General features: G+C 36.3%; 1 protein-coding gene across 5 annotated transcripts; it reads right to left on the reverse strand.

Moving 5' to 3' along the window:
* Positions 1-27,035, reverse strand: gramd4b (GRAM domain containing 4b). 5 transcript variants are annotated; one of them, XM_082160141.1, is made up of 21 exons: positions 26,556-27,035; positions 25,112-25,217; positions 20,854-21,061; positions 18,598-18,721; positions 14,049-14,169; positions 13,828-13,892; positions 12,387-12,522; positions 11,385-11,410; positions 11,131-11,222; positions 10,675-10,766; positions 10,384-10,432; positions 10,208-10,279; positions 10,057-10,100; positions 9,542-9,651; positions 9,295-9,449; positions 8,692-8,709; positions 6,396-6,546; positions 6,212-6,305; positions 5,967-6,057; positions 5,817-5,885; positions 1-2,795 (listed from the first exon to the last, which is right to left on the reverse strand). In XM_082160141.1, the coding sequence occupies exons 2-21, from the start codon at positions 25,159-25,161 to the stop codon at positions 2,679-2,681; spliced, it is 1,884 nt and encodes a 627-aa protein (XP_082016267.1). In that variant the 5' UTR covers positions 25,162-25,217; positions 26,556-27,035; the 3' UTR covers positions 1-2,678. The 5 variants fall into 5 exon arrangements, with proteins under 5 accessions (XP_082016267.1, XP_082016269.1, XP_082016270.1 ...); XM_082160143.1 differs by lacking the exon at positions 25,112-25,217 and having other exon boundaries at positions 26,556-27,034; XM_082160144.1 differs by lacking the exon at positions 8,692-8,709 and having other exon boundaries at positions 6,396-6,543; positions 26,556-27,034.
* Positions 27,036-27,741: the final 706 nt, after the last annotated feature.

Here is a 27,741-nt window from a genome sequence, read left to right on the forward strand (position 1 = left end):
TTACAAAGAACTCCGAGTTTATTTCTTCTCCAATGAAGACTAATCAGAGGAAAGCAGGAAAGAGTTTACCAGTCATGTACATCCAGTGTAAATACAAATGTTTGATAAACAAACATCCAGTCACATTCAGCACATCAGATTTACTCAAGTCTCTGAGTAATTAGACTCCAATTTACGGTGGTTGTTTCTCTGCAAAGTTTTGCTGGGTGGCCGTACCAATGTAAATGCCGTTGTGACAACTGTGTGCTATACAACCAACTAAATGGATACTTGACTGAAATGTAAAACGACTTAAACAGAGTAATACACTGAGTGAAATAATACAAAAAACACCCTTTCATGCTATAGCCAATGACTTCCGAGGAACAATAATCCATTTTTTAAAGCTGGATGAAGAATATGGTAGAATGCAAAATAAAAGAATAAAATGTTTTAACAAGGCATTTAAAAACTATGATTTTCCAGCTCCTTCAACATTCACTACAGGCAACCATGGCTAATTTTCATGCCCCCATTGCTCCAGGGATCAAACTAGTCCATTGTGGAACACAAATGTCTGTAAACGAAACTGTTCTGGGGCAGAAACAGAGCGCAAACAACAATACATATTTATTTGGCAAATGACAATCATTGGTGGTCAATTTTTCCACTTCAAAAATCAATAATGGAATTTGATTTTTAGAACAATGTTAAAAGATGAAATTAATAAAACCAAGGTGCACTATTCATGTGTTTTCACAAATACATACTTCTGCACAGACAATAGTACCATCATATTTATTCTAACTAAATGATCTTCCACTATATAAGTGGCCATATATTTATTAGGCCCAAAAAGTGCCATATAAAAATCTATGGTAAACAAACAGCATTCAAGGAGTCCAGAGTCTAACTCCAACAGGCATATACTGACTCAAAATGATTTGAAGAAAGAAAATTTTCAAGTGGCAAAGGGTTTGAAAAAATAAAATAATACAAAATAAGGCAGAATAAGGCAGGTGAGAAACAAGGCTTGAACGGATAAAACAAAAGAATAAAAGACTGTCTAAAGTGCAATTTAGCACAACACATTTTGAAACACGTAAACATTAAAAGAGCAAAAAAAGAAAGAAGAAGAAGAAAAAAAAGAGTTGGAGACAAATAAACCAGAAAACCATGACATACTGTAAGACCCTCTTCTCTTAAGAAAGAAAAGACCTGCTTTTAATCCAAAACGAGCTGTAAAAATCTGCATAGTCAAAAGTTACAAATAGAGATGTTATGAATGAGTAAAACAAAGTAGTAGTTTTTATGTATCAAGTTAATTTGGAGTTCCCTATGCACACTTTTAGAAGAATCATAACATATGACATACATAGAGAAATTAGCCTGTGGTTGCTTCAATAATCAGATCTTTTTTTTGGGGTACAATATTATTAAATGAAGACATTTAACTAACCATATTCAAAAGGCCTTAACACTTCAATAATCTCAGGGCTCAATGACGAGGAATGAGAATTAATATATTAACATTACCAGCTAATTCCTGCTTAGTTTGAACAGTCTTTTATTTGTGCACATTCATTTAATGAGTAAGACTGGTGATATTTTTGTGCTTTAAGTAAAAACAAAAAACAAACAAAAAAAGCACCCTGATACAGACCAGAATGAGGACAGTTCAGCCAAGAAGTATTTGAATACTTAATCAACATCATGTTGTTTCAAACCTGTATGGCTTTTTATGTGGAACACAATAGGAGATATTGTAAAAACTTTTTTTTCTCTCTCCATTAAATGAAAGTCAATGGGGTCCAGAGTTGTTTTGGACCCCATTGACTTTAACTGTATGAAAAAAAATAAAAATAAAAATATTCTTCAAAATATCTTCTAGTTCATCCCACAGGAGCAAATCATATGGGTTTGAAACATGAGAGTGAGTAAATGTTGACAGAATTTTCCTATTTGGGTGAAAGGAGCAGCTTGGACATTCTGCCTAAATATCTCCCTTCTGGGTTAATATGTGAACTATTCCTTTAAAATGAGGTCGTTTTTTTGTCATAAGTTAATACAAGTATCACTAATGAGAAAGTTGGCGCGTCCCAAGGAACGGTGTGGTCGGCAGTTGGGAGCTGCTTTGCGCGTATGGATTTCGGTTGACGGTTAAGTCTGTTCCTTTTCCCCTTAAATCACTTTAAAAGCTCTCAGCAACACTAAGTGCTGTTTCTTTGTGCAAGGCCAGCGGTGATGCAATTAAGTGAAAATGGCGGTAAGCTCAGAGAAGGTTATATGGTCTGACTACACACGGATCACACAGAGCCCTCCGAGAGACACAAAGGAGTACCAGCTCCTGTTCTGAAGTGACATTTCGCAGTTGTAGGACACAGGACAAACAAGTAAGAAGCACAACCAACCCCTAACCTTATAAAATAAGACCCATCCTGACAAACACTTGTGTAAGATTATAGTACGCCATTTGAGAGAACATTATATAAAACACCCCTTCCTAATACTCACGTCATTTAAAAGAGAATATGAAATTATTATTTTTTTTGCAGTTTCTTCTCCTCAAATCCATCTTTTTGGGTTGGAGATTGGGCGGACAACTTCCGGAAGCCATCTTCTCCATATAGCGGTTAGGATAGTGCTACATTAAGGTTAGGGCTGCCTTATGGACTACCTTATGTCATATGTTGATCCAGTTATGTCTCTGGGCTTGTGACTGTGGTAGCTGCTGTGGAATTTATGATCTTCATGTACTGAGTGTTGATGGCATCGAAGGCCTCGTCCCGATGAATCATGGCACCAAACACTAGAGGCTGCGGAAGAGGCATAAAAGTTAGTGTGCTTTTCACACTAGTGATTTTGGTCCATTTGACATCACAGAAAGATTTGCATGGACTTCAGTTTGAATCGCAGTTGGTATTAAAGCGATCCGGTGTAGAAGCGATTCTATTGGTTGAAAGAACATGTAATGGACACTCAGTTTGGTGCCTGATTAGAAATCTAGCAAAATGCAGCTTTTAGATGGTCAAAATCATCATATAATATAACCAATGCCATAAATACAGTAAGCATTTCACATTCAGTTATCTCAGTTAGTGTGTAAGCTAAACAATTAGCCTACTAGCTTTTCCTTTTTTGGCACCTTCTTTGTTACCTAGCTACAGTGGTAAACAGCTGCCTCTGGTGCTCACTGTGGTGCCATGGTTTGGAGCCAGAGAATACAATGAGCAAAGAAACCTAGCAGGGCGAGAGGGTGGAATTGAACTGTGTAAACAACCTTGAAACATTTAACCTTAATATCCTACTATTATAAAGAGGAAGTAATTATTATAAATTAGAAGTAATAATAATAAAAAATATATATATATACAGGTAGCTTTACAATTTAATTTATTTTTAATTAAACCTGTGTGCAACGATACTCATTACAATATTTAGCCAACACATGCACAGTAGTATATACATGTGTGTTTTAGTAAGTAAACAATACATGTATATTATTTATAGAATGTATATACACACACAAACACCAGAAAAAAATGCCATTCCAAATATTTGCTGTTTGTTTGAAATTTCTATAATTTAAAGATCCGAAAAAATATATATATCATGGTTTACACAAAAATAATGAGCAGCACAACTGTTTTCAACTAAAAAAAATAAAAAAAAATAAAAAAACTTCAGGGTTGGAAATAAATGGTGGCTTTGGGCAAAAATACCATTAAAATGAACAAAAATGCCCCCCAAATTCAAGATAAGGGGGCTACATACTAATGTAAATAATTTTTATGTCACTTTTATCGTGACAGACTTAAAGAGAAAGTTCATCCAAAAATGAAAATTAGCCCATAGTTTACTCACCCTGAAGCCATCCTAGGTGTATATGACATTCTTCTTTCAGACGAATACAAATCGGGGTTATATTACAAAATTGTCCTGGCTCTTCCAAGGTTATATTTTTTTGGAAGTCCATCAAGGCTCATCCATCCATCCATGATAAAAGTGCTTGACACAGCTCTGGCGGGTTAATAAAGGCCTTCTGAAGTGAAGCGATGTGTTCGTGTAAGAAAATTATTCATATTTAAAACTATATCAACTAAAATAACTAGCTTCTGGCAGACGGCCGTACGCAAGTCGACTTATGCCAAAAGAGTAACCCTTCACTTCAGAAGGCCTTTATTAACCTGCCAGAGCCGTGTCAAGCACTTTTATCATGGATGGATGGATGAACTTTGATGGACTTCCAAAAAAATATACCCACTGACTCCTATTATAAAGCTTGGAAGAGCCAGGACATTTTTCAATATAACTCCGATTGTATTCGACTGAAAGAAGAATGTAATAAACACCTAGGATGGCTTCAGGGTGAGTAAATCATGGGCTGATTTTCATTTTTGGGTGAACTATTCCTTTAATGAAAGGGTTATGACAGATCTAATGAAAAGTGTAGATTCCGGTATTACATTGAGATCGCATGTCGCATCAGATTTCTTTTTACATCTTTTTGGCAGCATTGAGCATTATAACCAATCGCACGTGCTTCTGTTAAGCTTATGAATGCAATGGCCAATCAGAGGCATTTTGATTAGTCACCACTGAAAATACCAGGGTTTAGTTCTGACTGAATTCTGCACTCTCCCAAATTCTCTCATCATAAAAATCAATGTGCAGATAAGATGTAAGAAAGATATACATTTTGCAGTGTAGAGTAACTTCAGTTATTATAATGTGAGTTTTTGAATGCATAACTCATCATAACTAATCATCTTGATTTCCTAATGTAGAAAAAGTAATAAACTAATTCATAAAATATTCTTAGCTCAGGGCCGATTATATCCTGTCAATCAAAAGGGGGTGGAAAAATGTGTCAGACTGCAACTCATACTGTGTGTGAAGAAAGTGTTTTGTTGAATTTAGGGCAAGTTAACGTGACAACAACACATTAACAGCAAAAAAAAAAAAAAAGGGACGAAAGCAGACTCCATTGAATGAACTCCTATGAATCACCGTAGTTCAAGCCGGGGTTGCCCTGTCTGCAGTTTTTCCCTATACAAAACAGTATATACCTCCCATCCAGTAACTGCACAGAGCTTTGTGTTTTGTTACTTCTAATAAGAAAAAGTCTCAGCTTTCAAATTCTGTCCATTTTAGTCACGAAATTCAAACAATAAATGGTGTTTTGATGCTCTTAAATGTGATGTTACAGAGTGCTGTAGCGCCTCCGATCAAGCGGCAGCTTAAATATAGTTTAGTACGAAAAAACATGCATGAAGGTATGTTGAAAGATACAGTACATCTTACCGAAATGAATCATGTTTAATGTAATCGATAAATCGGTTGAAACCGCGGAGATACGTCAATAAAACAGCTTGTGAACAAAGTTGCTTAACCTTGCATTTACCTCAGGAAAGTTATTCCATATTCATTAGTTAGCTATAAAAATCACTAGAGAAGAGCTTATTTACGGTTAATTGTATATGTATGCTCCAATAAATTCATAAGAGTTTATGAAAACTACCAACATTTCAGTTTTTATTTAAGCATTTATTATATCTGAAAATAAATAGCAGTTGAAAATAATCGTTTGAGCTCGGTTGTTAATTTAAACCTCTGATATAATAGTAATGTACCAAATGAGAGGGTTCTCAGTATAGTTTGCAGCATTATTTGGGAGAGATTTTTTCCCCTTAAGAAAATCAAAGTATCGGTATCAGCAGATACGAATATATGAATAATCGGCTATTGGTATCGGTGGAGAAACTTAGTATCGGTGCATCTCATATATATACACATACGCTCTCTGATATTCTGTACATTGGCTGCTGGCCACTTACCTTTAGAGTGGATGGCGTTGTAATCGAGATCCCCATCCCAGATCCAGGCAATACTGACAACACCTTGTACTGTTAACATGTGTAGAGAATCCAGTTAGAACAAAGCACTCCAGAAAAATTAGTTAATCATCCACAAAACATTTGGCAGACCTTCTGAATATCTGTGATGTCGTGGAGCTTGATGACTTTATTTTTTTTCGAGGAGGTTGCCCGGGAACTGGAACTCTCGAAACACAGGTAACTAAAAACACAAAACACAGTTTTGCAGAGGGCCTAACAATACAACTCTTGTGCCTTTTTTAAATATGACAAAACATTTACAACTTTGTTCAGAGTAAATGCAATTGGTAAATATTGCCATTTAATGGAAAAATACTGCTGTCCTGCATGCATACTTCTCTGTGACGTAGAGGACACCATTGCGGATGTAGTCAGTCGGCATTTTCCTGTCCCTGTTGATCAAGCAACATCGCCATCCGTTCTCACACACTGTGAATCAAATCAAACATTCTTTTACAATTAAAGACACAACAAAGTCCATATGAAATGTTCAAAGGCAACCGCAGTTTCCCTTCCCACCTGGCAGGGGGCGCTCATTTTCAGACAAGTTGAAGACTTCATGAAACGGGCCTCTCTTGGTGTTGTAAGCCCGTCCGCTTTCCTCCTCACGACCAATCCCGCATGACATCCCAGCCGATTGAGCGCCACGTGCTACCGTTGGCTGGATCTGCTACGGGGAACAAGCAAAATGATTAATTTAGGAGCAGGATGTGTAAATAAAGCCCCAGGTTCCTGTGTGCCAATGAAGGATCAATGCTATCTTTTACCTCCTCACCAGATAAAGAACAGAATTAATCCTAGATCAGCACTTGAGGGCCCCAAAAACAGCACCCATGTGGGGGAAGCTTGTCAATTGTCATAAAACCAGTGAATGCCATTGAGCCAAGCAGCAGTGTTGACCTATAGCACAGTGAATGATGGGTCAGTGGCTCAGCTGCATGTGGACTCCTGGTGACAGACTCGGTTCTCTGGGTTGGATGCCAAACAGTAGCGAGGGATGCCTGGAGGAGGGTGCTGCTGAGGACTAGTGCAAAGCTCAAAGCCGGAGTTAAACAGCCACTTATCATAGGTATTAGCACTCACCAACATACTACCATATTACCAAGGTATTCATTTATTTACAGAATGTGTTAGAGTTTGGGAATGAGCAAGACAGAAGTCATCTGATAAATGTTCATGGGCATTTCTTCAACTACGGGCACTTTTAAGTCGTCGGAGCTGATTTATATAAAAATTATACAGAAGAGCTATTTGTTATACATACATATACACTATAAAATAAATGAATAACTATTCTATTCACAATTCAATTTGATAAATTTTCAATGCCATCATGAGCTATTTTTGATACGGTCTAATTGTCTTATAATTACATTTTATTGTTTATTGCAAATCAATAATAATAATAATAATAATAATACTACATCTAATTGTCTTATTATAGATGTATAATAAAACTACACATGCACTCTTATTTTATGCCATCCAATTTTTTGTGATGATGATTTTTGATGATACTAATAAAGATTCTTAATTTAAAACATACATTAATAACAACAATATATATTATTGTTACTGTAATACGTTTTCCACTTTGTTTATACTATCAGTTTCATTATTTATCGTTAATTATTGTTATTGAGGTTTATAATTTAAAGAAATTAAATCTATACATATCTAAAAAAATAAAACTATGATAATATAAACAGTAAAATATTATTAGTAAAATGTTAACATCTATTGTGTGAAAACTATATGGCAATTTTCAATGTTTTTCTCATTTGAATCATGCAAGTCTACTTTTGTTAGTAGACAAATTATATAAATCACTTTTGAGAGTGAGAAAAGTATGTTAAGGGACTTTATTTTTTATTTTATTATTTTTTATCTACAGGACAAGTGGCCACAGTTGAAGAAACCTTATATTTGCAGAAAACTGCTTCTTCGTGCATAGAGAGTACGTCTGCAAATACAACATATCCGCAAAAGAAATGTTGAATAACGGACACAACTGACTACTGTAAATGTAGCCACTTCGAGGCCACTGCTCAAACATGACAAAAACTTGGATCCTATAGTCATACAATCTCATAATATGCAACATTTTCAAATAACAACCATTTTGAAAGTAAATATATGCATTTATAATTAAATTTCTAATATAATTCATCTGATCATCACTTTACCTCTCCATTTTCTGAGAGGTAATTGTAAACTAGCTTTGAAAAGTAAACGCTACAAAAAGTGGCGACACCAGAAGAGCCAAGCTTTTCAGAATCTCTAGCCACCTACACAAGGCATTTATGTAATCATATGAACATTTTTTTTACTTTAAGTCGTGCATAAATAGAAAAGGATGAGTTTCCTTCTAATTCTCAACAAATGTCTCCATAAAGTGTAATTTGTTGCTAAAATATGTAAAAGCTTGACTGCTCTAATGTGGTCACTGCTTCAAAATACTTTTAAGCCTATTATTCTACACTAAACTATAGTATAGAGCAGCAGAGAACCTCTCAGATAAACCTCGCATGTCACACACACTCACACAGTATTTCTACACTATCACCTTGTCTGATGACGATAGATCAAAAACATCCTGGTACTTTACAATCTTGTTCATATAAGTTTTGTGCAAATTAGTAATATGCATTTTTAAAAAGACAGTTTTTGATCCAAATGTCGGCAGACATTGTCAGTGTCATACTGCATATTCCTGACACACACACACATAAAAACACACACACACACGCAGGACCAGCCATTGGTGGCAAACACAGGCACTGTTGTCAAACCAAAGGCCACACTAGATCCCTACCTTTTCGAACCCAGACAGCTGAGAGAGGAAAAATAACAGAATAAACATGTGACAGACCATCACACAAACCAAAATCCTGCCATTTATTAATGAAAAAGAGGAGTTACATATCCTCTATTGGCTGAATTCATGTTTAACCATCTTGTAGACACTGTTTTGATCTGTCCTCCATTTTGTGCTTATTTCTTTGTTTTAGTTTATTTATTTATTTATTTTAAATTTCATTTTAAATGATATTTAACTGATTTTAAGATGTTTATTAGCACCAAGATACAATTCTTATTCAAGAGTGACCTGGCTAAGATGGAGATGTAATGTAATGACTATATTAATGTACTGTATGTTCTTTTTGACAGCTTGGCCAGGTCAATCTTATAATATAAAATAATATAATATAATATAATATATGTATTCTTTTTGCCATCAATAGTTGTATTTTGGTTAAATAAAGGCTACTAACTAAAAAGAGGAAACTATTGCTCATTTTCAGTCATAACTGACAAGTTCCTCCTCATAAAGAGACAAAAAAGGAATCAGGATTAATATTTTACAAGCCTTTTGAAACCCGAACAATGAGGTTGCGCACGCGAACAGTTCACTCACCCGTCTGCTCAGTGTGGCGTTGTTACGCTCTTTGAGCTGCGGGTCTGTGGGTAAGTTGGCCCATACAATGTAGGGTGTGTCGTACTTGTCCCTCAGTTTTGGGCAGCTTTTGAAGATAAAGTCAATGATGAAGAATTTGATGCCAGCATAAAACCCTGAAATAACCACAAATAAATGAAAATTAGAGACTTGAGACAAAAAACAAGCACATTCAAATTATTGTCGCATGTCAAACTGAATTTCTTACCAATCATGAAGCCTAAGAGTTTATATGGCAGCAAACAGGAAGTGATGAACGCCATCCACAAACCAACATACAGTTTCTGTGTGATTTCAGGCTGCACCCACATGAACAGACTGCAATGCAATTATATACAGTACATCATAGTATGCATACATGCATGTAAATATACATTTATACAATAAAACATACTTAAACAGGGCAGTAATACCAAAAAAAATCAATATCATTGTACTATTAATTTTATATAAACTTTATGCTCTCACAATAGTACTTTTTTTAAACTAAATAATAAAATCAAAATATATTTTTATAAATATATCACAATCATAAAATTATTTATTTATTTATTTATTTGAAACTTGAATAAAAATAAAAGTACTGTTAATACACAAGTTAATTTTATTTATTTATATTTATTTAAAAAATAAGTAAATGCAGAGCCAAATGGCATCTGAACCATTACACAGTATATACTGTTATACCGGCCGGTCCCACAATTCAATTTTAAACATACTCACTTTTTGATTTTTTCCAATACGTCTGACATCTTTCCAAATAGATTCTGTGAAAAGACGTCACTTGTGCGTCAACAGCTTTATGTGTGAAGCAAAATGAAAGGTGTCGACATTACACCACCACAGCTAGAACAAAAAGTCACAAATCACTTACCTGTGCTTTCTGTGCAACATCCAACACTAACTGGAACTTCTCTGAGACTGTGAGATCTTCCTTTGGAGGCTCCTAATAAAAAAGAAGAGCACAAATGAAGCATTAAGGCTTTTAATCAAGCATTTATATTTAACAACTTACTGATGTTAAGAAATTAAAATGAGGCTAATACTTACTATCGGTTCGGACACCTCAGGCACAATACTCCACTGTATCCTCCAACCCCTGAAAAGATACACGCAGAACTGTTTTAGTATGCACAAAAAATTTTTTTATACCGTATTTAAAAAAAATTGGATTTAAATGTAACATTTAATTATTTTTAAAATGTATTTTTTTTTCTATGCTAAATAATAGGTTAGTTAAAGGGATATCTAATTATGGGTCAGACCCCATGTCATGCAACCAGCACATGGGTTTGTGAACTAGTTGTGAATTGAACCAGTGATAGATTATGTCGGACGTACTTTGCAATGAGGTAATTCAAGGACAACCGCAGAATGGCTAAAAATAGAAACATGGGGATAACCCAGCCATGCCAGGCAGCATTCATATAGATCTGTGGAAAAGATGAGAGGGAAGAAGACATTAAAATGAAGGATGGCATGTCAGGCGTGTTTCCGGCAGTGTTGAAATCATGTCAGCCATCATACAGAAACACGTGGTGGCACTATTTATCTACATTTTAGCATTTTAAGATCAGCCAACTTTTATCACACCGACCTAATAAACATTAAACCGTGTAACAGATTAGTTTAACCTGAGGTGGGGCTTTTTCAAATCTGGTGGTATGCAGACAACAATGAGATTTATTTGTTTTAATTATGGTAGTAAAACAGACACTTTGGACTGGGAGGCTACATAAACATGATAAAGAGTGATGAATGGTGTTGGAGGGGTTTGTGTGGGTGGGCTGTGCTCACAATAAAGGCGATGGCTGACGTGTAGACAGAGTGCCAGCTGGATAAGGCAGAAAGGTTCCTCATGAAGTTAGTTACAGGCTTAGCACCCCGTTCTGAAAACACACACACGCAACACACAGACCAGAACACAGTCAGTTTCATGCCCGTGACACAGCAGAGGTGATGGGAATTAAAATGGGGCTGCAATCCATTAAAATATTTAGCGTTATGGCTTGGAGGGTTTTTTATTTGGGCTGCAATATGAAAACACTTACTGAGTCGTCTCATATTTTCAGTTAATCTGCAAAGAGGAGAAAAGAAAATTAATTATTTAATGAGATCCGTTGGGAGGGTGAAATTATAAAGCCAGAAATAGCATGAAAATTGAGACTGCATATAAAGACATCCAGTTCAATGTCCCATCCAGCACATTACAACAATTTAAGATATAGAAAATATACAATAAAAACAGGTTTAAAAACACAGAAAAAAGCCTGATTCCAAAATGGGTTTTTAATCACACCTAGCATTCAATTACATCCAGGTCATTACATTCATGCAGTCAGTACATTTTCATGTTTTCAAGTATACTTGAATATGTCTGAATATATTGGATAAAATATGAAACTTATTAAGATTTAAAAGTTTTAAAGAGGAAAATCAATCATGTTAGTTTTCTTTTCATAAAATTACAATTAACTGAACAAAGCTGAACTACAAATAATGAAATTCTCAAATTTACTTTGGTTTTAAATTTGGTTTTTATGATTTATGAAATTTTCAGCAATTTATGAAAGTCTTTTGCAAGTTAAACAAACAAAAAGTTAATGCAAAAACAGCAGAAAAAAATATTATATAAATATTAGGGCTGGCCAACGATTAATCGCATCCAAAATAAAGTTTATTTATTTATTTAAGAAAAATGTGTTACTTGTATATAAAATATTAATATATAATATAAAGTATGTATAAACATATATATACACAGTATATACATGCAAATATTTCTTAAATACATTATACACACACATGGAAAAAGAAAAAATACCATTATATTACATGTATATTTTAATACTTTTAAATACTTGGGTAAATAACTTCTAAATGTTTTAGTATAGTTGACCAGAGTCTGAGTCTGACCAGGGTTTACAGAGTTCAAAAGGTACTGCGTAACAGGAATGACCCATGGCTTGAGCAGTTCTCTGTTCAACCTCCCTTCAAAACCTGTAAATTATTAATCGAAACAAACTAAACGAGGCTTTATTTGAGCTGGTCACCTTTTAGCACTTAGTGGTTCCTCAGTCTCGACTGTATTCTCCTCAGGTTGAAAGCGGAAGTCTTCGATATAAACACCAAAGCGCTCATAGAGCCATTTCCACAGCCGGGATCTTAAGGTATCCTTCTGTTTGTCCCCTATCAGTTCAAAAACAGCACAACACTTCAATGCAGCACTGCAGACATTTACCTGATTCACAATATAAACATAAAACGGGCTGTAATATTCTCAGAATTCAATTGAGCATTATCACAAATGAGAATCAGCCATTTCAAGGGATGTTTAATTATAGGTGAAATGGAAAAAAACAACTCTTCTACATGAATTGCAGTTGACAAAATAATAAAAAAAATTAACTGTGATATAACAAAATATCTGAAGCATGAAAGACAAAAGCTAAAAATCCGCTATCAATCAGTTGAAGCGATGGATAAACTATAATCGTGTTCCTCAAATGAACTTCAAAATAAGGGCACTGGTTCTCAATCACTAATAAAGTGTTGTTTAGCGCACAGAAAAAAATTGCCACATACAATTTCAGGCAGGACAGGTGCGTGTCCAATTCAATTTATTCTTCTCGTTCTAATGTTGATGAATCCGGATTATTCTTAATGAGGGACTGTGTGCCTGCAGCTAGTAATTACACAACGCACATCCAAACCATCTCCATATGAGAAAACAAATAGCAAAAGTAAAGCCAAATGTGTTACTCAAAACCACATAAAACAAAAACATTTTATTTAGGACTAGACTGCATGTAATCATGTTTTGAACCACTAATAAAAGCTGCATTTTTGTGCAAAACACATCCCAGATTACGATGTAATGCATATCTTTTTTGTTATTAAGAAATAAGACTTGCTTAAGGCCCGAAAATAATCCGCATTTCGCCTTTCGAGGGATACTCATTTGGCCGTGAGCATGGAAAGATGTAAAAAAGACTTTGTATTCAAGTGCTCAAGTCACTCGCACATGCGATGTTATATGTGAACTGTCCGAGCAGAAACAAAAATTGGGCTGCACAAGGACGGTGTGCCGAGACGTCCGCGGGCCCTCCTGATGACGAAAATTACATCGAAGTATACTTGGGCTTTAGTTACACATTTTCTAATAATAATAATAATGCATAAAACAAGATCAAATGCAGAAAAAAAAAATCTAAGCGTGAACCATTATTCAACATATTTGACAGCAACTACCTAAAAGCCTCAGTGCTACAGAAAAAGTGCTCTATTAGAGAATAAAAGAGATAAAGAGTGTTGAAAAATAAAATAAAGAAAAATCAATAAATTAACAATGAATGCGCCCTTAGAGTCAAAACAGCAACAGGCAAAAGTGATTATGATGTATTGCTATTAGAGATATCAATTTCCATTTGAATGCATAAGTAAGTGGGTCTCAAGATCTCTATAGATCTAGAAGGAGAACAAACTAAGCTTTACCTGTTCCATTGACTGAAGTGACTTGTGGCTTTGGAGGTGGAGGTGGAGGTGGTGAATCTTCTAGTCTGGACCAAGCACACTTATTGTTTAGAAAGTATTAACAACAAATAAATATAGAAATAACTAAAATGGAACATTTATGTATTAAATTATAAACTATAGACGTGTCAAATGTTGTTGCGGGAAACTTCTATACTGTGGAAAAGCATCACCTCCCATACCTGGATCTGAGAATTTCATTCATTTTCTGCTCGAGATCGACTCTTTTCAATTTCTCTTTCTCCAGCTCCTGCTTCAGGGTGTCGACATTTATCTCCTCTCGGAGCTTCCTCAACTCCTCCTCTGTGAGCAATACACAAAGAAAACAGTTCAACTGCATGATTGAAGGACTGAGGAGATTGCTGTAGACTTCAGGAAACGAACTCGGAGACCAACAGCAAGCTTGAGGTCTCTTTGGCCACAGATGTCAAATATATACGCGATACAAAGGGTCAGCTGGTCGTTGTTGCAAAATAAACCCTGACAGCATGATCAGGATCTTGTATCACTCTCTTAAGGTTTATTTTGCAATAATGACTGGCTAAATGTTCATCTAGGCAAGAGGAGAACTGCCTCCCCGACTGAGCCTGGTTTCTCCCATGGTTTGTTTTCTCCATTTCTAATCACCTGATGGAGTTTGATTTCTATTGGCTTGCTTAGTTGGGGACACTTAATATTCAGTAATATTGATTTGACTGCACTGATACTAACGGGTGAGAACAAAACTTGAACTGAGCTGAATAATAACACTATTGTCTTCTGTAGAGCTGCTTTATAGCTGAATTGAACTTGTTCCAGAGGGTTAGGATGACAGGATCCTAGTCATCCTAAATCTCAAAGATGACACTAAATTAAGCTCTCTCACAGGACAGGACACTCGGCAGAGGAACCAGAGGGAGATTCGAGACACTTCATCCTCAATTTCAGAGAACTTGATGATTCTCGAGTCAAACAAACATGTAGCTGCTGGCAGAGACGGATCGTCCTTGATCTAACAAAACGAAAATAAATGAATCACAGTTCTAACAAAGAGCATGTTTTCTGAAAACTTTTTGCCTCTAGACTCATGCACCAGCACAACAGCCCTAATCGAGTCGTTTTTCCACCTGCCCTCTATTGCACACAATGCCTGCTTCAAGGTTGCCTGGAACACAAGCCCATCTTCATCTATAATTCAGCAGTTCCTGAGTCTCCCACAGAGGCGCTATAGTCATGATAAAGACCCCCTGCCGCTGGCTCAAGGGCAGGTGCGCCAAAAGAGAAGACATCTGAATCCAGATGATCAGTGCAGACCATAGGGGCCGTCGCTAAACCCGGAGCTAGTGGACGGAGGGACTGAGCAAGCTGTTTCACAGTGATAAAACATTGGATCGGAATTAATATTTATAGCCATGATGCTATTCTTCACTTTACAGCGTGTTCGGAATGTCAAGGCAAGCAAATCTAGATCTAGTTGTACAAAAGTATAAATATCAATAATCATAATAATAAATCATATTACTATTAATAATAATAAAGAATAAGAACAAACCAAATAATACTTACAGATATCCTAATCTCCTGTAACATGTTGTGCAAAGCAAATGTTTAGGAGCTTTACATGAATAATCCTTTTGGGAACATTTGCTAGATTTGTGCTATTGTGTGAGCTTTTTTCACGTTCTGGTATGCAAACTCAACCTGCTTTCGGTTACAGTGAAATTGTGGCAGAAATAATCTTGTAAGCAGATATTAATCTTTGCCATGCTACAAGCACTTAGTCTTAGAACAATATTTGTGTTGCAATGTTGCACTGCACAGATGAGACCCTGAACTCAAAAAGGCACTTACTGTAAACGTAATGGTAACTAACTGTAAACCAATAACCCATTAGTCAACAAGGAAATGTAATAGAACCTAGTGTCGCGTTTAAACATTGAGTTGCTTAGTCACAATGTACTTTGGTTACTTTTACACTCGGGCTGAAGGTGAAGGTATCATTTCTGTGCCACCGGTAGCACCAAATAGAATGGTAAAATATATTTAAAAAATTGTGTGTGACTGTGCATATATGTATACACACAATTTAACAATTATTTATTATTTAAACTCAGATTTTTAAAATGTTAATAATTAAATGATAAAGTAATTACATAATTAACCCATAAGCAATCAGCACATTGCTCAGGCAGAAACAATGCGGAAGGAACTTGAAAATGTAAACAACATTTTTATGGCTTGATAAGGACATGTTCAATGAGTTTGCCAGATTGGATCTTGGCCCACTGTCCTTCACTGAAGCTGTGCTGTCTCACTGCCCTCTCTGAAATACAAACTTCAGCCTCAGCTCACGCCAACTTACTGGAGCAAAAAAAAGCTAGGAAAAAAAAAATGATAGCATCTAATGGCCCATTTACACCAAAGCAATTAAGCATATGAAAGCCTTTCTGACTGACAGCATCCTTTCACATAGTTCACACAATCAGCCATGCCTGTCTCTGCCAAAAAGACCATTAACACAATGGCAAAGGCTACACAAAACCATGGACCAATGCTAGCTCATCACAGAGTAATCTGATTAAATGAATTTGTGAACGACTCATGTTAAGCTAGAACACCGTTTTCCTCCAGAAAGTTGAATGGGAAAAAATTTATAAAATAAATGTTTGAGGAAGTATGATATGTTTGAAAGTTTCACCAAACATTAGCAATGAAGGTCTTTCATGTTGACATGGTGCATGTTCTGACTGAGCAAGGAGTCACTAGCAGTCAGCACAACTCTATTGTAAAACTGACAGCTGCAGCTTCCAAAGAGGTCATGTCATTTGATCCAAGAACAGTGAGATGAGGGATGGGAAGTATGAAGATCTGTCTTATGATCTTATGACCATTTGTTACCGGCCCCTGGCATTTACCAACATCACAAGACTAATGCTACTCAAGTAAACTGGGCAATAGCTCTTTGGACTTATTCATTTCACAGTCATAAATGTTAACAGAACTACAACACTGCAATGTAATGCACTGACTTATATATTTGATTGAAATAATTACATACACATACACATTTTGTATTTCCTTATTTTATATTATACAATTAAATTAGATCCCATTTCCGGGTCACAACCCACTGATCTACAGAACAGTCCAGATGTGAAGAGTCACAAAAAGAGCATCCAAATCTTTGACCTCACCACATATAACCTTGCAGCATCATCATTCACAGGTTAAGTCAAAGCCATTAGGTCTCCCTTTCTTTCTTTTTAGAGCGGAGAGGCCTCTGTTGTGTAACAAACTATTAATAAGTCCAGTCCGCTTTTTTGGGCAGCAGCAGTGTGGCCGCCCAGGTCTGACCTTTTGCTGCTTTCCAGTACTGCAGTGCTCGAGGGCAATTCGTATGCACTCACATACATACAAATACAAACACAGGGTCTAAAAATAGACCAGACACTCCCAATCTCGTAATACAACACTAATGTTCTGTTTAAGCCAATATAATGAATGGAAAACAAGATATTTTAATGCCTCAACATGCTGGAAAAATCTAAAGATAAAGAAAAAGATGATACTACTCCAGAAATCGTCTGTTGTATGCGTGTGTGTGTGTGTGTATGTATGAACCCCAGTGGAGGGCTAATCTCTGCTTCTGAAAGTCTCACTAATTGAAAAGTGGTAGAGGTGAGATGGATCAGCAGTATACATGGTGGGTTTATCGCCGTAAGGTGCAGGCAGCTCCCGTCCTAATGAGAATGATCTCACTCCACTGCTCGGGGTGATAAATCCACAGACACAGTGAGACATCACCCATTTAGCTTGAGATATACTGCAGATCTGGAGGCCTGGGAGGACAAATCACTTTTTCCTGAAGAGCCGTTTCTAACAAATTCTGGATATTCAAGTTAAAACTAAATTTTAAAGCATCTGAGAATATGTAAAAAAAATATATAATAGCCCGATTCCAAAAGCATTTCAAGGTATCATAGGTGTGGTTGTAAGTATGCAATCCCTAAATGCACTGCAACAAGCTCAGTAAAAAAAATAAAAAAAATAAATAAATCCACAATGACCTGTGTTGAATGAAATGTTGATTACAAACACTTGTATTTTATTATAATTTACAAATAAATGTATATTACAATTATGAATATTCAAATATTATACTTTAATTAAGAGTAAATATTTATAACAATAATATACTTAAATTATAATCTTTAAATATTTATAATTATAACAAACGTTGCAAAGACTGCATATAAGCATTACATTTTTATTAAATATGAATCAGCCTGGCTCATCAATATTAATTAGATAAAGCATTTCAATGTATTAAAAGTGTGGTCCTAGGTAAGCAAGCTATATTATATTGAATTATAAATCACAGCCTGGCTCATGAATATTAATTAGGTAATGTACAGTCCTAACTGACTTGCTGAAAGTGGGCGCTAGTCATATTAGGATCACTGTTCACCGCTTTCACTTTCGGATGAGTCGACTGTCAATGCAACCAGTTCCATGACAGCTGCCTTAAACTGCTGACTATGCAGACAGTACGCAGCGATACAACTTGCAAGGTTTTAGAACAGAAGCACAATGGCTTAAAAATGGGGCCATTATAAAGCATGAAATCCCACAGAAAAGAACTGCAAAATCAGCAACAGAATAGGATGTGTATCAGGGGAGCAGTGATGATAATTTAAAACGATGTAACCATGTAAAACAGCGATCCTACAAGAATTTTTCTGGGTTACTCACGAAGAAAGTGCTTTTCCAGTAAGGCTATCTCCAGGTGACCTTTGACCTCGTTGAGTCGGTCTGAATCACACATTTTGTAGTCCTGGTTGAGAGGAGCAGACATGGTGAGAGTCCCTGAACCAGCCTGGAGAAAATCAGTAAGAGAAATGATGAGAAGCTCATGCAATGACAGCAATACTAGTCTGAATCAACATGTTATGAAAAGCCAAATGGCCCAAAATCTCCAAAATGATCAGTGCATTAAAAATGTTTTTTTTTTATATGGCCACGTTATGGTCTAATACATGAGTGTCCATTAGGAGTCCAGTAAAAGACATTTCACAGATTTGTGCTCCAGCCTGCCAGAGACGTTACAGCATCATCTTCATAGAAGTTCAGCATAACCAGGACTCAACAAATCACGGCTCTAGTCACCAACCGGACGCCAGTGCGGCAGCTGTAACCATGGTGACCGGCTCATAAGCTTGCAGAGACACAGCAGCTCTCGTAGGTGAGCTTTCCAGCGCTTATCAAATTAGAAGCAGCAAATGCAATTTCTCAGAAAACGTGCTTCGACAAGGCCGACCTATACGAAAGCCCTTAATAACATCATTTTCTCAAAACGTGGTTCAAAACAATCAGTTCTTTTCCTGTAAAATGACATGTAAGACATCAAAGGTCAGTGCTGAACACTGGGGGGATTAGAAACAAACGTCCACAGGAAAAGATACTGCAGCTTGAGTATATTGAGATACAATCTTCTTGACAAAGAAACACTCGAGATTTTTTTTTAGACTAGAAGTATTTGGAAGTCTGGGTGTGAACGATGAAGGGAACTCTCAGCTGCAACAACAGGAAGAGGTCATTTATACAGAAAGAAATACAGTGAAGCAAATGGATGTTTGGGCTGAAAGTCCTTTGGGAATCTGGCTCTACATGCAATGCAAAGAACAGGAATTAAATACAGGCTGGAAGCAAGTGACGGGGAACACTTTTTTAAAATTAATATAATTAATAATGATATTCTACAAGTATCTGTTCATAAAACTCAAATGGAATATTTGTTTAATATTCAGCTAAAAACATTTAGCCAACACATTTCTACATAAACCACAGTAAAAAACGGTTAGCGAATAACCCGACTCCACACACACTGCTGAGAGCGTCGCTGAGATGAATATTGTCGGGTGGAAACCTTATATTTCTATACTCCGTAATTAGTTTTTTTCATAACTCATTACTATTGATCACCCTTTATGTCTATCTGTGGGTTTTTGAAAATATTTAAGCAATAAAAAGTATTAAAAAGAGTGACTAAACCGGTCAGTAAAGCCTCATAACTTCACCTGCCTCAATCTTAAATGAAGTGCCGCATGCAGTTTGAACAGTCTCTGCTTGTTTGCAATGCAAGGGTAAATAAAGAACTGGTTCTTTGAATAAGTACAGTGTTTACTCAGGAAACATTATATATGTAAAGACTAATGTTTTATGTATTTGAGGAGCAGAAAAGAGTGTCTCAGTCTAGCACAGTGGTTCTTAAAATAGCCTGTGTGAAGCACTTCATCTTTTATAACATGAGATTTTGGCCCAATAACAAAGAAATGTACCACTACAATAAACTTTATAAATTGTAAGTTGATGAAAACGTAATGAGATGCACATACCGCCTCAGATGCGCCCATTTCAATGACGGACAAAACACGCATGTCCAAAATTCTCTGAAATTCGGTGGTCAACAAACTTGTAACTCCATTTGCGCTTGGTTTTGGTAAAATGTTAAGAATATAAATGCCACATGAAAGTGTCCGGCCATGTATAAAGCCACAATTGTAAAAAAAAAAAAAAAAAAAGTGTTAGAAGGTTTCCGCCCAACAGCGATGACATGTAAAACACACTTCCTTTCAATAACAAAATTTTTTTTTAAAAAGTGAGAAAACAGCCAATACTGCGCCGCCTAAGTGATTAAAGATCAAGAATCCATTTTTGAATAACATGCATCAAAGAATCATTTAAAAAAACAGAATGGGAAAAAAGAAATTAAAATAAAATGTTTTGGGGGTGGGGGGGTTTGAACTGAATGGTTTTCTATGACTGGTGTTATGAAATCTTCAAAATAGAGGTCTACACCATTTCGAAATGGCTTATTCACAATCTTATCGCATCTCTACATTTTTCTACAGACACAAAACACTCAACTTTAAAAAAAGAAAAGAAATCTTCAGCACTTTCTGACAGATGCTCCCTTGATATTCCCACATATGAAGGAATGTCACTTACAGGGTCTCGCTGCTCTTCTGTGTCTTTGATAGAGCTCCGCTGTTTTACTGGGACGTCGTCATTACATTCGCTATCAGATGCGTTGGGGGACTCGGCAAGGTCCAGGAACTCATCTCGCTTCGGTCCTCTGAACCTTATCTTATCCAGACGCTTTAGCATGTTCAACACAGAGATCTGTGTCTTTATCTTAACATGGCGGCTGGCAACCCTGTAGGGACAAAAGCAGCTTCTAAGTCATTGTGTTGACGTGAAACCGTGCAGCGATGAAGAAACGTACAATTGCACAATAATATCTTGATAAATATCATTCTCATTTAGACCAAGTTCTGGCTTTTCATGCGTTCATTGCACATACTGAACATGGAAAGTACCACGATATGAATATTTACACTCATTAAGAAACATTCTTCATATTATTGTCCAAGTGAAATCCAGAAGCGGAGTAAGACAAAGCCAGCCATTCTTAGCTCAGGAATAATGTGCAACTGACAGTCATTCGCTTACACAATAATAGTCTCTCTGGACTGGGTATTGAGGTCTGTGAACTGGGACGCTTGATCTCGCTGTGAGAAACTGCTACAATCTCAAAGAGATCAGCTGATGTGGGACTAGTGTGGCCCAGCACCCTGTTCTGTACAGTATGTGGGTCAGAGGTAGAGGCCCCATGATCCTCACGGCCGTTTTGGCCCATAGTGAGACCCTTGTCCAGTTTGAAGTGTGAGGAAAACCAGACATTTCAAATCTATCTAAAAGTGATAAGTTACTCACCTCCATGCCGTAAAAAAATCTGTATGACTTCTGATTTGTAAACGAATCATAGACAGGATTTGTGAACTGAATTGACAGATTCATTGAAAAGACTTGACTCGAAATAATCTGTAAATGTTGTATATATGGTCAGTACTGGATATTTAATTGTACATGCTCAATTCTACTAACTTTTAGTGAGTGTTAGATTATGATACTTTAAAAAGAAAAATGATCTTTAAAAACACAAATTGCAAACTTTTATACAGTGCATTATACTGTTGTGATGCCTAAATTCACTTGTAGCATCTACAAATTCATGTTTTATTTTTTATTAATTTAGACAAAATGAGGTTTTAAAATCAACCATTTGGCCATAAAATGAAAACAATTATTGGCTTATTGGTATAGTCTAGAATTTTAACACAGGTGCAGCACTATATAACAATGTACTATTCCTCAATGTCATTTTAATATTTTTTTATATATTTTCATTTTTCATTTTAGTCTTAATAATTTTATTGTGATTTTGACGTAATAATTCATTTTTTTGCAAATATTTCTATTTACAGTAGCTTTAACATTTTTATATAAATAACTATAAATTAAAATTATTATAAAACTATTTTATATTATAGTTTAAGCCTTTTTAGTAATTCAACTTAAACAAAAATTGAAAAACAAATAACTATTGCCTTGACATTTAACTGAAAACAAGTTTAAGTTTTAATTGAATTACAGAAAATCATTTTTAATTGTTTTAGTTAATAACAGCACAGTTGCTCACACAAAACTGGTCTCAGAATAAAGCATTTTAAAACCCACTTTTTTTTTACTTTATGGGGCTTTTGCATCCTTTTCGAAGCTTGAAAGCCTCACTCTATATAGAACTGTATAGAAAAAAAGCAACCAGCACATTATTCAAAATGTTTCCTTTTGTGTTCCACTGAAGAGTGTTAGTCATACAGGTTTAGAACGTCATGAGGGCGAGTAGTTAATGACATAATATAAATTTTTGATCTTTAATCTTTAATATGTGCCAATAACTACCTAATGGAAACAGGACATTCGGCTGTTAAACTCATGGAAAGAAGCAGGTCATGAACTATTGTGCTCTTCCTCAGGCAATGTCTTAAACGTCTTTGTGCATCTACAAACATTCCCTGAGAATGCTGAGGTTAAAACACTAACACAGCTTTGCAACATGTGACTGGATTATTTATACTAAAAAACTCTCCAGGAACCAAAGGCCCAGAGTGGGGCACAAAATAACGCTATTGGTGTTCCAAACTCTGCATTCCCTGCAGTTAGTTGACCTTACAGCAAACAAAGCAGGCCTGGGAACAAAGCGATCGTATGCGTGCCTAGACACTCAAAACCTCCAACCCTGTTCTAATTTCACTTCCAGAGCTCAGACAACATGCTGTACATGATAATGATAGTACTGAGGTTTAACACCAGTCGTCTTGTTCTTAAGCAGACTGATTTTGGCTTCCTGTGAAGTTTTTTTTTTCTTTTCCTTCTCACAATAAGCAGACGTTTCAAGCAGCTCTCATGAGGGAAACGGAAACATATCTGCGGATGGTATTTATCACCCATTTGTCAGATTTACAATGTTTAAACTCATTAGAACGCAGCATTTTATGAGAAATTATGACAGGGTGTGACAACTAATCACAGCCTCTTTCTATAAAAGTTTTGCTTGTGAAAGAGTACTACATCAGGCCTAAAGTAAACCTTCTTTTTCTCTCTTATGTTTCATAGTATAAGAAAATAATTTCTGTAAAAGTAACACTTTTCCTAAAAATGACACCTGGTGCAACGTATCTTGAAAAGTCAAATCACCCAAATTTCAGAAAATTCCCCAGCTCAAATGTTTTATATTGTTAAAAGCAAATCAGTTTTATGATAAATATAACAGATTAAAGCCAAAATATTAAAATGTCATGTATTTTTTAGTTGTTTTTTTTGTTATTCACTACTCTGTAGAGGGAGGTCAAAATGACATTTTTCACCTGAGAAAATTGACCCACGTTTGGTTTTTGACAATTGAAAATGGGTAATATTTACCAATTTGGACATGGAGCTGCATTGAGATCCCTATATCAATGGGTTTGAAACATAAGGCCTTAATTAAGATACCAAAAGAAAAGTTTGCCAAGAACCAGAATCTAAAATCATATTAAGATTAATCGTTAAAACGATTAATCGTTAAAAGGTTGCGATCTTGATTCAAACACCCACGCAATCTTATTCCTTAATGACAGTGATTCGCCTGTGTCTATTAAACCTTTGACAAGTTCGATCACAGCGAACATTCAGATCTGCGTTGGCGCTGCCGCTGACCCAGCCAGAGCAGCTGTCATGTATAGGTATGAAAAAGCGTCACAAACAGTCTTTTCAACCACACAGTATCATGATTTCTGTTACAATAATTCAAATTGACACAGAAGTACTGGGATAAAAGCTTATAGTTCGGATATAAACACTGATGTATATGGTAGCAATCAAAATACAGTAAATCACCTTTTGAAAGTAATGACACTTCAAATAAAGATTGAATCAATTACATTGTTACACCAGTAGGTGGCAAAAAGTGACCGTTAAAGAGATTCGTTCAAAAACGCTGATTCATCCAGTAATTAAACAAGTGAAGTCTGTGGCTGTGTCCGAAATCACCCCCTATTCCCTTAAATAGGGCACTTTTTGAGGGAACAGCCATTTGTAGTGGTGTCCGAAACCATAGGAGACGTTATCGAGTGCACTCATTCAAACCCACAATGCACTACAAAAACGAGCGCACAACCGATGTACGCTCAACAGCTAGAGAATACTCAATGCACCGCAAGGGTCATGCCAAATAAATTCCCTTGTGGCAGAAGATGGCGTCTGCAGCTGAATCATCCATCCATTTTCCAAACCGCTGGTCCAATGTGGTTGCAGCGATACATCATAGTTATTAGTGCCGTCAAATCAATTAATCGCAATTATTCACATCTAACAGAAAAGTTTGTTTATGTAATATGTGTGTATATACAGTACATTTACATACACTTCTCTGTGTGTATACTGTGCACATACACGCACAAACATATACAATATAAAACTATATACACACATATATCATGTAAACAAAAACTTATGTTAGATGCGATTAATCGATTTGACAGCACTGACAGGTATAAATTCCTTTTTAATTGACTATTAAATTGTTGAATTAAGCTATAAAGCTTTACATTTAGCTTGTATTAACGAGCTAGTTTCAGTGAAAGAGTTCAAGATAAATCTTTACATTACTACAGGAGCTGCCAGTTTGCGAAGTAAAAAAAATAAAATTAAACAGCAAACACAAACTATGCAAAAGTGGCAGGCCTTACGGCGCACTCCAAATTCACTCACTCATTTTCATTCACTCCTTCAAGTAAACTATATTAGTGAAGTAATGTAGGGAATGGTGAATGAGGGTAGGCCTACAGGGGGCGTTTTCAAACAAATACTAAAACATACTTACAGGTTGTGATTCATAAACCGATTGTCCCGACAAAGTGGTAACTGCTCCATCTTTCATGAAAAGCTTTTGTGCGTATAGCTGGAATTGTACTCATAGGTTCTGGAAGCTGTTCTCCGTAAAATGTGCAGCACACAGATAAACGTTGGGGTTAAAATATTCAGGAACAGTGTTTAAAATAAACGTTTTTAATTCGTCCGCCTTAGGAAGGCCAAACAAAGGGGTTTTGGAACCGGGGTGGAAAAAACAGCGTCTCTTCGACATGGCAACAAAACGCTACTAATGCAGATGTTCTTCGTCAGCTCGACTAGGCCTCGCCCCCTTTTTTGCTATCACGTGGGCAGGATTATTTAAATGAGTGACATTGTGACTTCACAAGATCAGGAAAAAGCGCGTTGTAGTCCCGAACAATTCGCGTTGTAGTCCCAACAAACGCCCAACTAAACGGTCTAAGAACCTTGCCAGAACATTAGCCAACATTTTGTGAACGTTTCTTGATAGCTGGGAATGTACAATGCATGACAAAATGCGTTATAAAAGAAAACAACGTTCCATGACTGTTGTATTCCATTCAAGACGCCATTATATTGTAATTCTATATTAACACCCATTAGAATTACATCATAGGTAAACACCACGACTACCAAAACTATTTTCTCAGTACTGACGCCACTGGGCGACTCCCCTTTCACTCTCCCGACTCTGAAGATGAGTTCAGCGGTCAGGCTGCTCCTCTGTGCTCCCTTTACAGCCTCATTTACTGGCATTGTGGCAATCTCAATTCCCCCTTACTCTCTCCAAACACCACCCGCCCCTATTGTCAGAACCTCCGCAGCCTATTACTGTATCTGTCAGCAATGTTTAGCGCCTTTTTACATGCTTCCTCGTTCATTGAAATCCCCTGTTAAATAATAAAAGGCATCTTGTTAACACAATGCTTGCTTTAGCCTATCCCAAGCATTCTGCATCTTCATCACCTCCCCGTGTAGTTCAAGTTGGATCTCATCAATAAAACATCGAGGATTGACACAGTTACACCATCAATAGATTGCCGACTAATGCCTTGACCTAAAAAGCCTTTCGTCACTATGGAACATCTTATAGATCGATGCCGTGTATAGAATGGCGGCTTTCGTGTGCGTGCACAAAATTTAAAATCGTTTTCTTACCTCGTCTTGACTGTAAGGGATTGTTGTCACATTAAGCCATATAATATATTAATTAATAGCGTGAAATAGACATATGTCCAGAAAGCGTGCTGCGCTGCACAAAACTACAAACAATGTGGCACATTCGCTCGCGAGTCGCGCGCGCTGTAATGAGTTTGAGGTTTCGAATTCGAACGCAACAATGTAACAAAAGCTTCATCAGTCCGACACATTGTAGCACGCGCCCCGCCCGCATTGGGATTAAAAACCAGAAAGGGGTTAGAAAGTTTCTTACCCACCTTGCACGGAATCCGTAATTAAGTTTCATTAACAGGAAGGCATGAATATTCGAGCTTCGCCCCGCTCCGTCGCCACCTGCTACCAGCTCGATGAGAAATCCTGCGTAAAATGCCCAAGCAGACACATTGATCTACAAATGCGACTCCATTATCTGTCAGATGTTATTTGCAGCGTTATTGCGGATTAGAATCGCATGCGAACTGCAAATCATCATTTGGGGTATCTTTCAATCTGTTGTTGATATCCAGCAAGACTCACTTCACACCAGGAAATTTCGTCAATGACAGCGACAGAAGCTCTTAAAGGGGCCGATAATTGACAGTCGCCTCTTATCAGGCAATAATAATTCTTTTTCGTGAATTAAGTTAGCGTTCTTAAATTAGTTTCTGTATTTAAAATATTTTAAATAAGGCAACAACAGAGGGACTTCTGTGTCTCAACAAGTGAGGTGGACATTAATCCCATAACTCTGTCAATCCATGCTTAAAGAATGCGTCATATACGCATACGAGGGTGAAAACAAACGCGATGGTGTATATGTTTTCTGTATTTTTATTAACTGGACTTGTTTTGACTTGAATATAAGTCTAGACAGATATGTAACAGGTCTGGTTTGACTCGTTTTGGGGTGTTTGTACTACAGTTCAAATTAGCCTTTATCGCTGGATGATTGTGTGTCCACTAGGTGGCGCTCAACGACAGTTCATTGTGTTTACATTTGAACAGTAGAACTTTGTCGCAAAAAACATTAATCACACATTACATTTTCTTTACATATTGCATATTTATATATAGCTTATTTTAGTCTTCATCACACAATACTATCAAATGGTACAATGAGAATTATCTCTCTTTTTTTTTTGGAGGTGTTACATTGGTAAACAGTCAAATTGAAATATTACAAGATTTTTAGAACAAGAACTTTTCAAATATATTTCGAAATGTAATTTATTCCTGTGATGCAAAGCTAAATTTTCAGCATCATTACTCCAGTCTTCAGTGTCACATGATCCTTCAGAAATTTTATTACAAAAAATTACTATCAATGTTGAAAACAGTTGTGCTGCTTAATATTTTTGTGAAAACCATGATAAATTTTTTAGGATTCTTTGATAAATAGAATGTTCAAATGAACAATTTATTTTAAATAGAAATCTTTTGTAACATCATAAATGTCTTTACTGT

The sequence above is a fragment of the Leuciscus leuciscus genome, assembly GCF_965113295.1.
Source record: "Leuciscus leuciscus genome assembly, chromosome: 25".
NCBI lineage: Eukaryota > Metazoa > Chordata > Actinopteri > Cypriniformes > Leuciscidae > Leuciscus > Leuciscus leuciscus.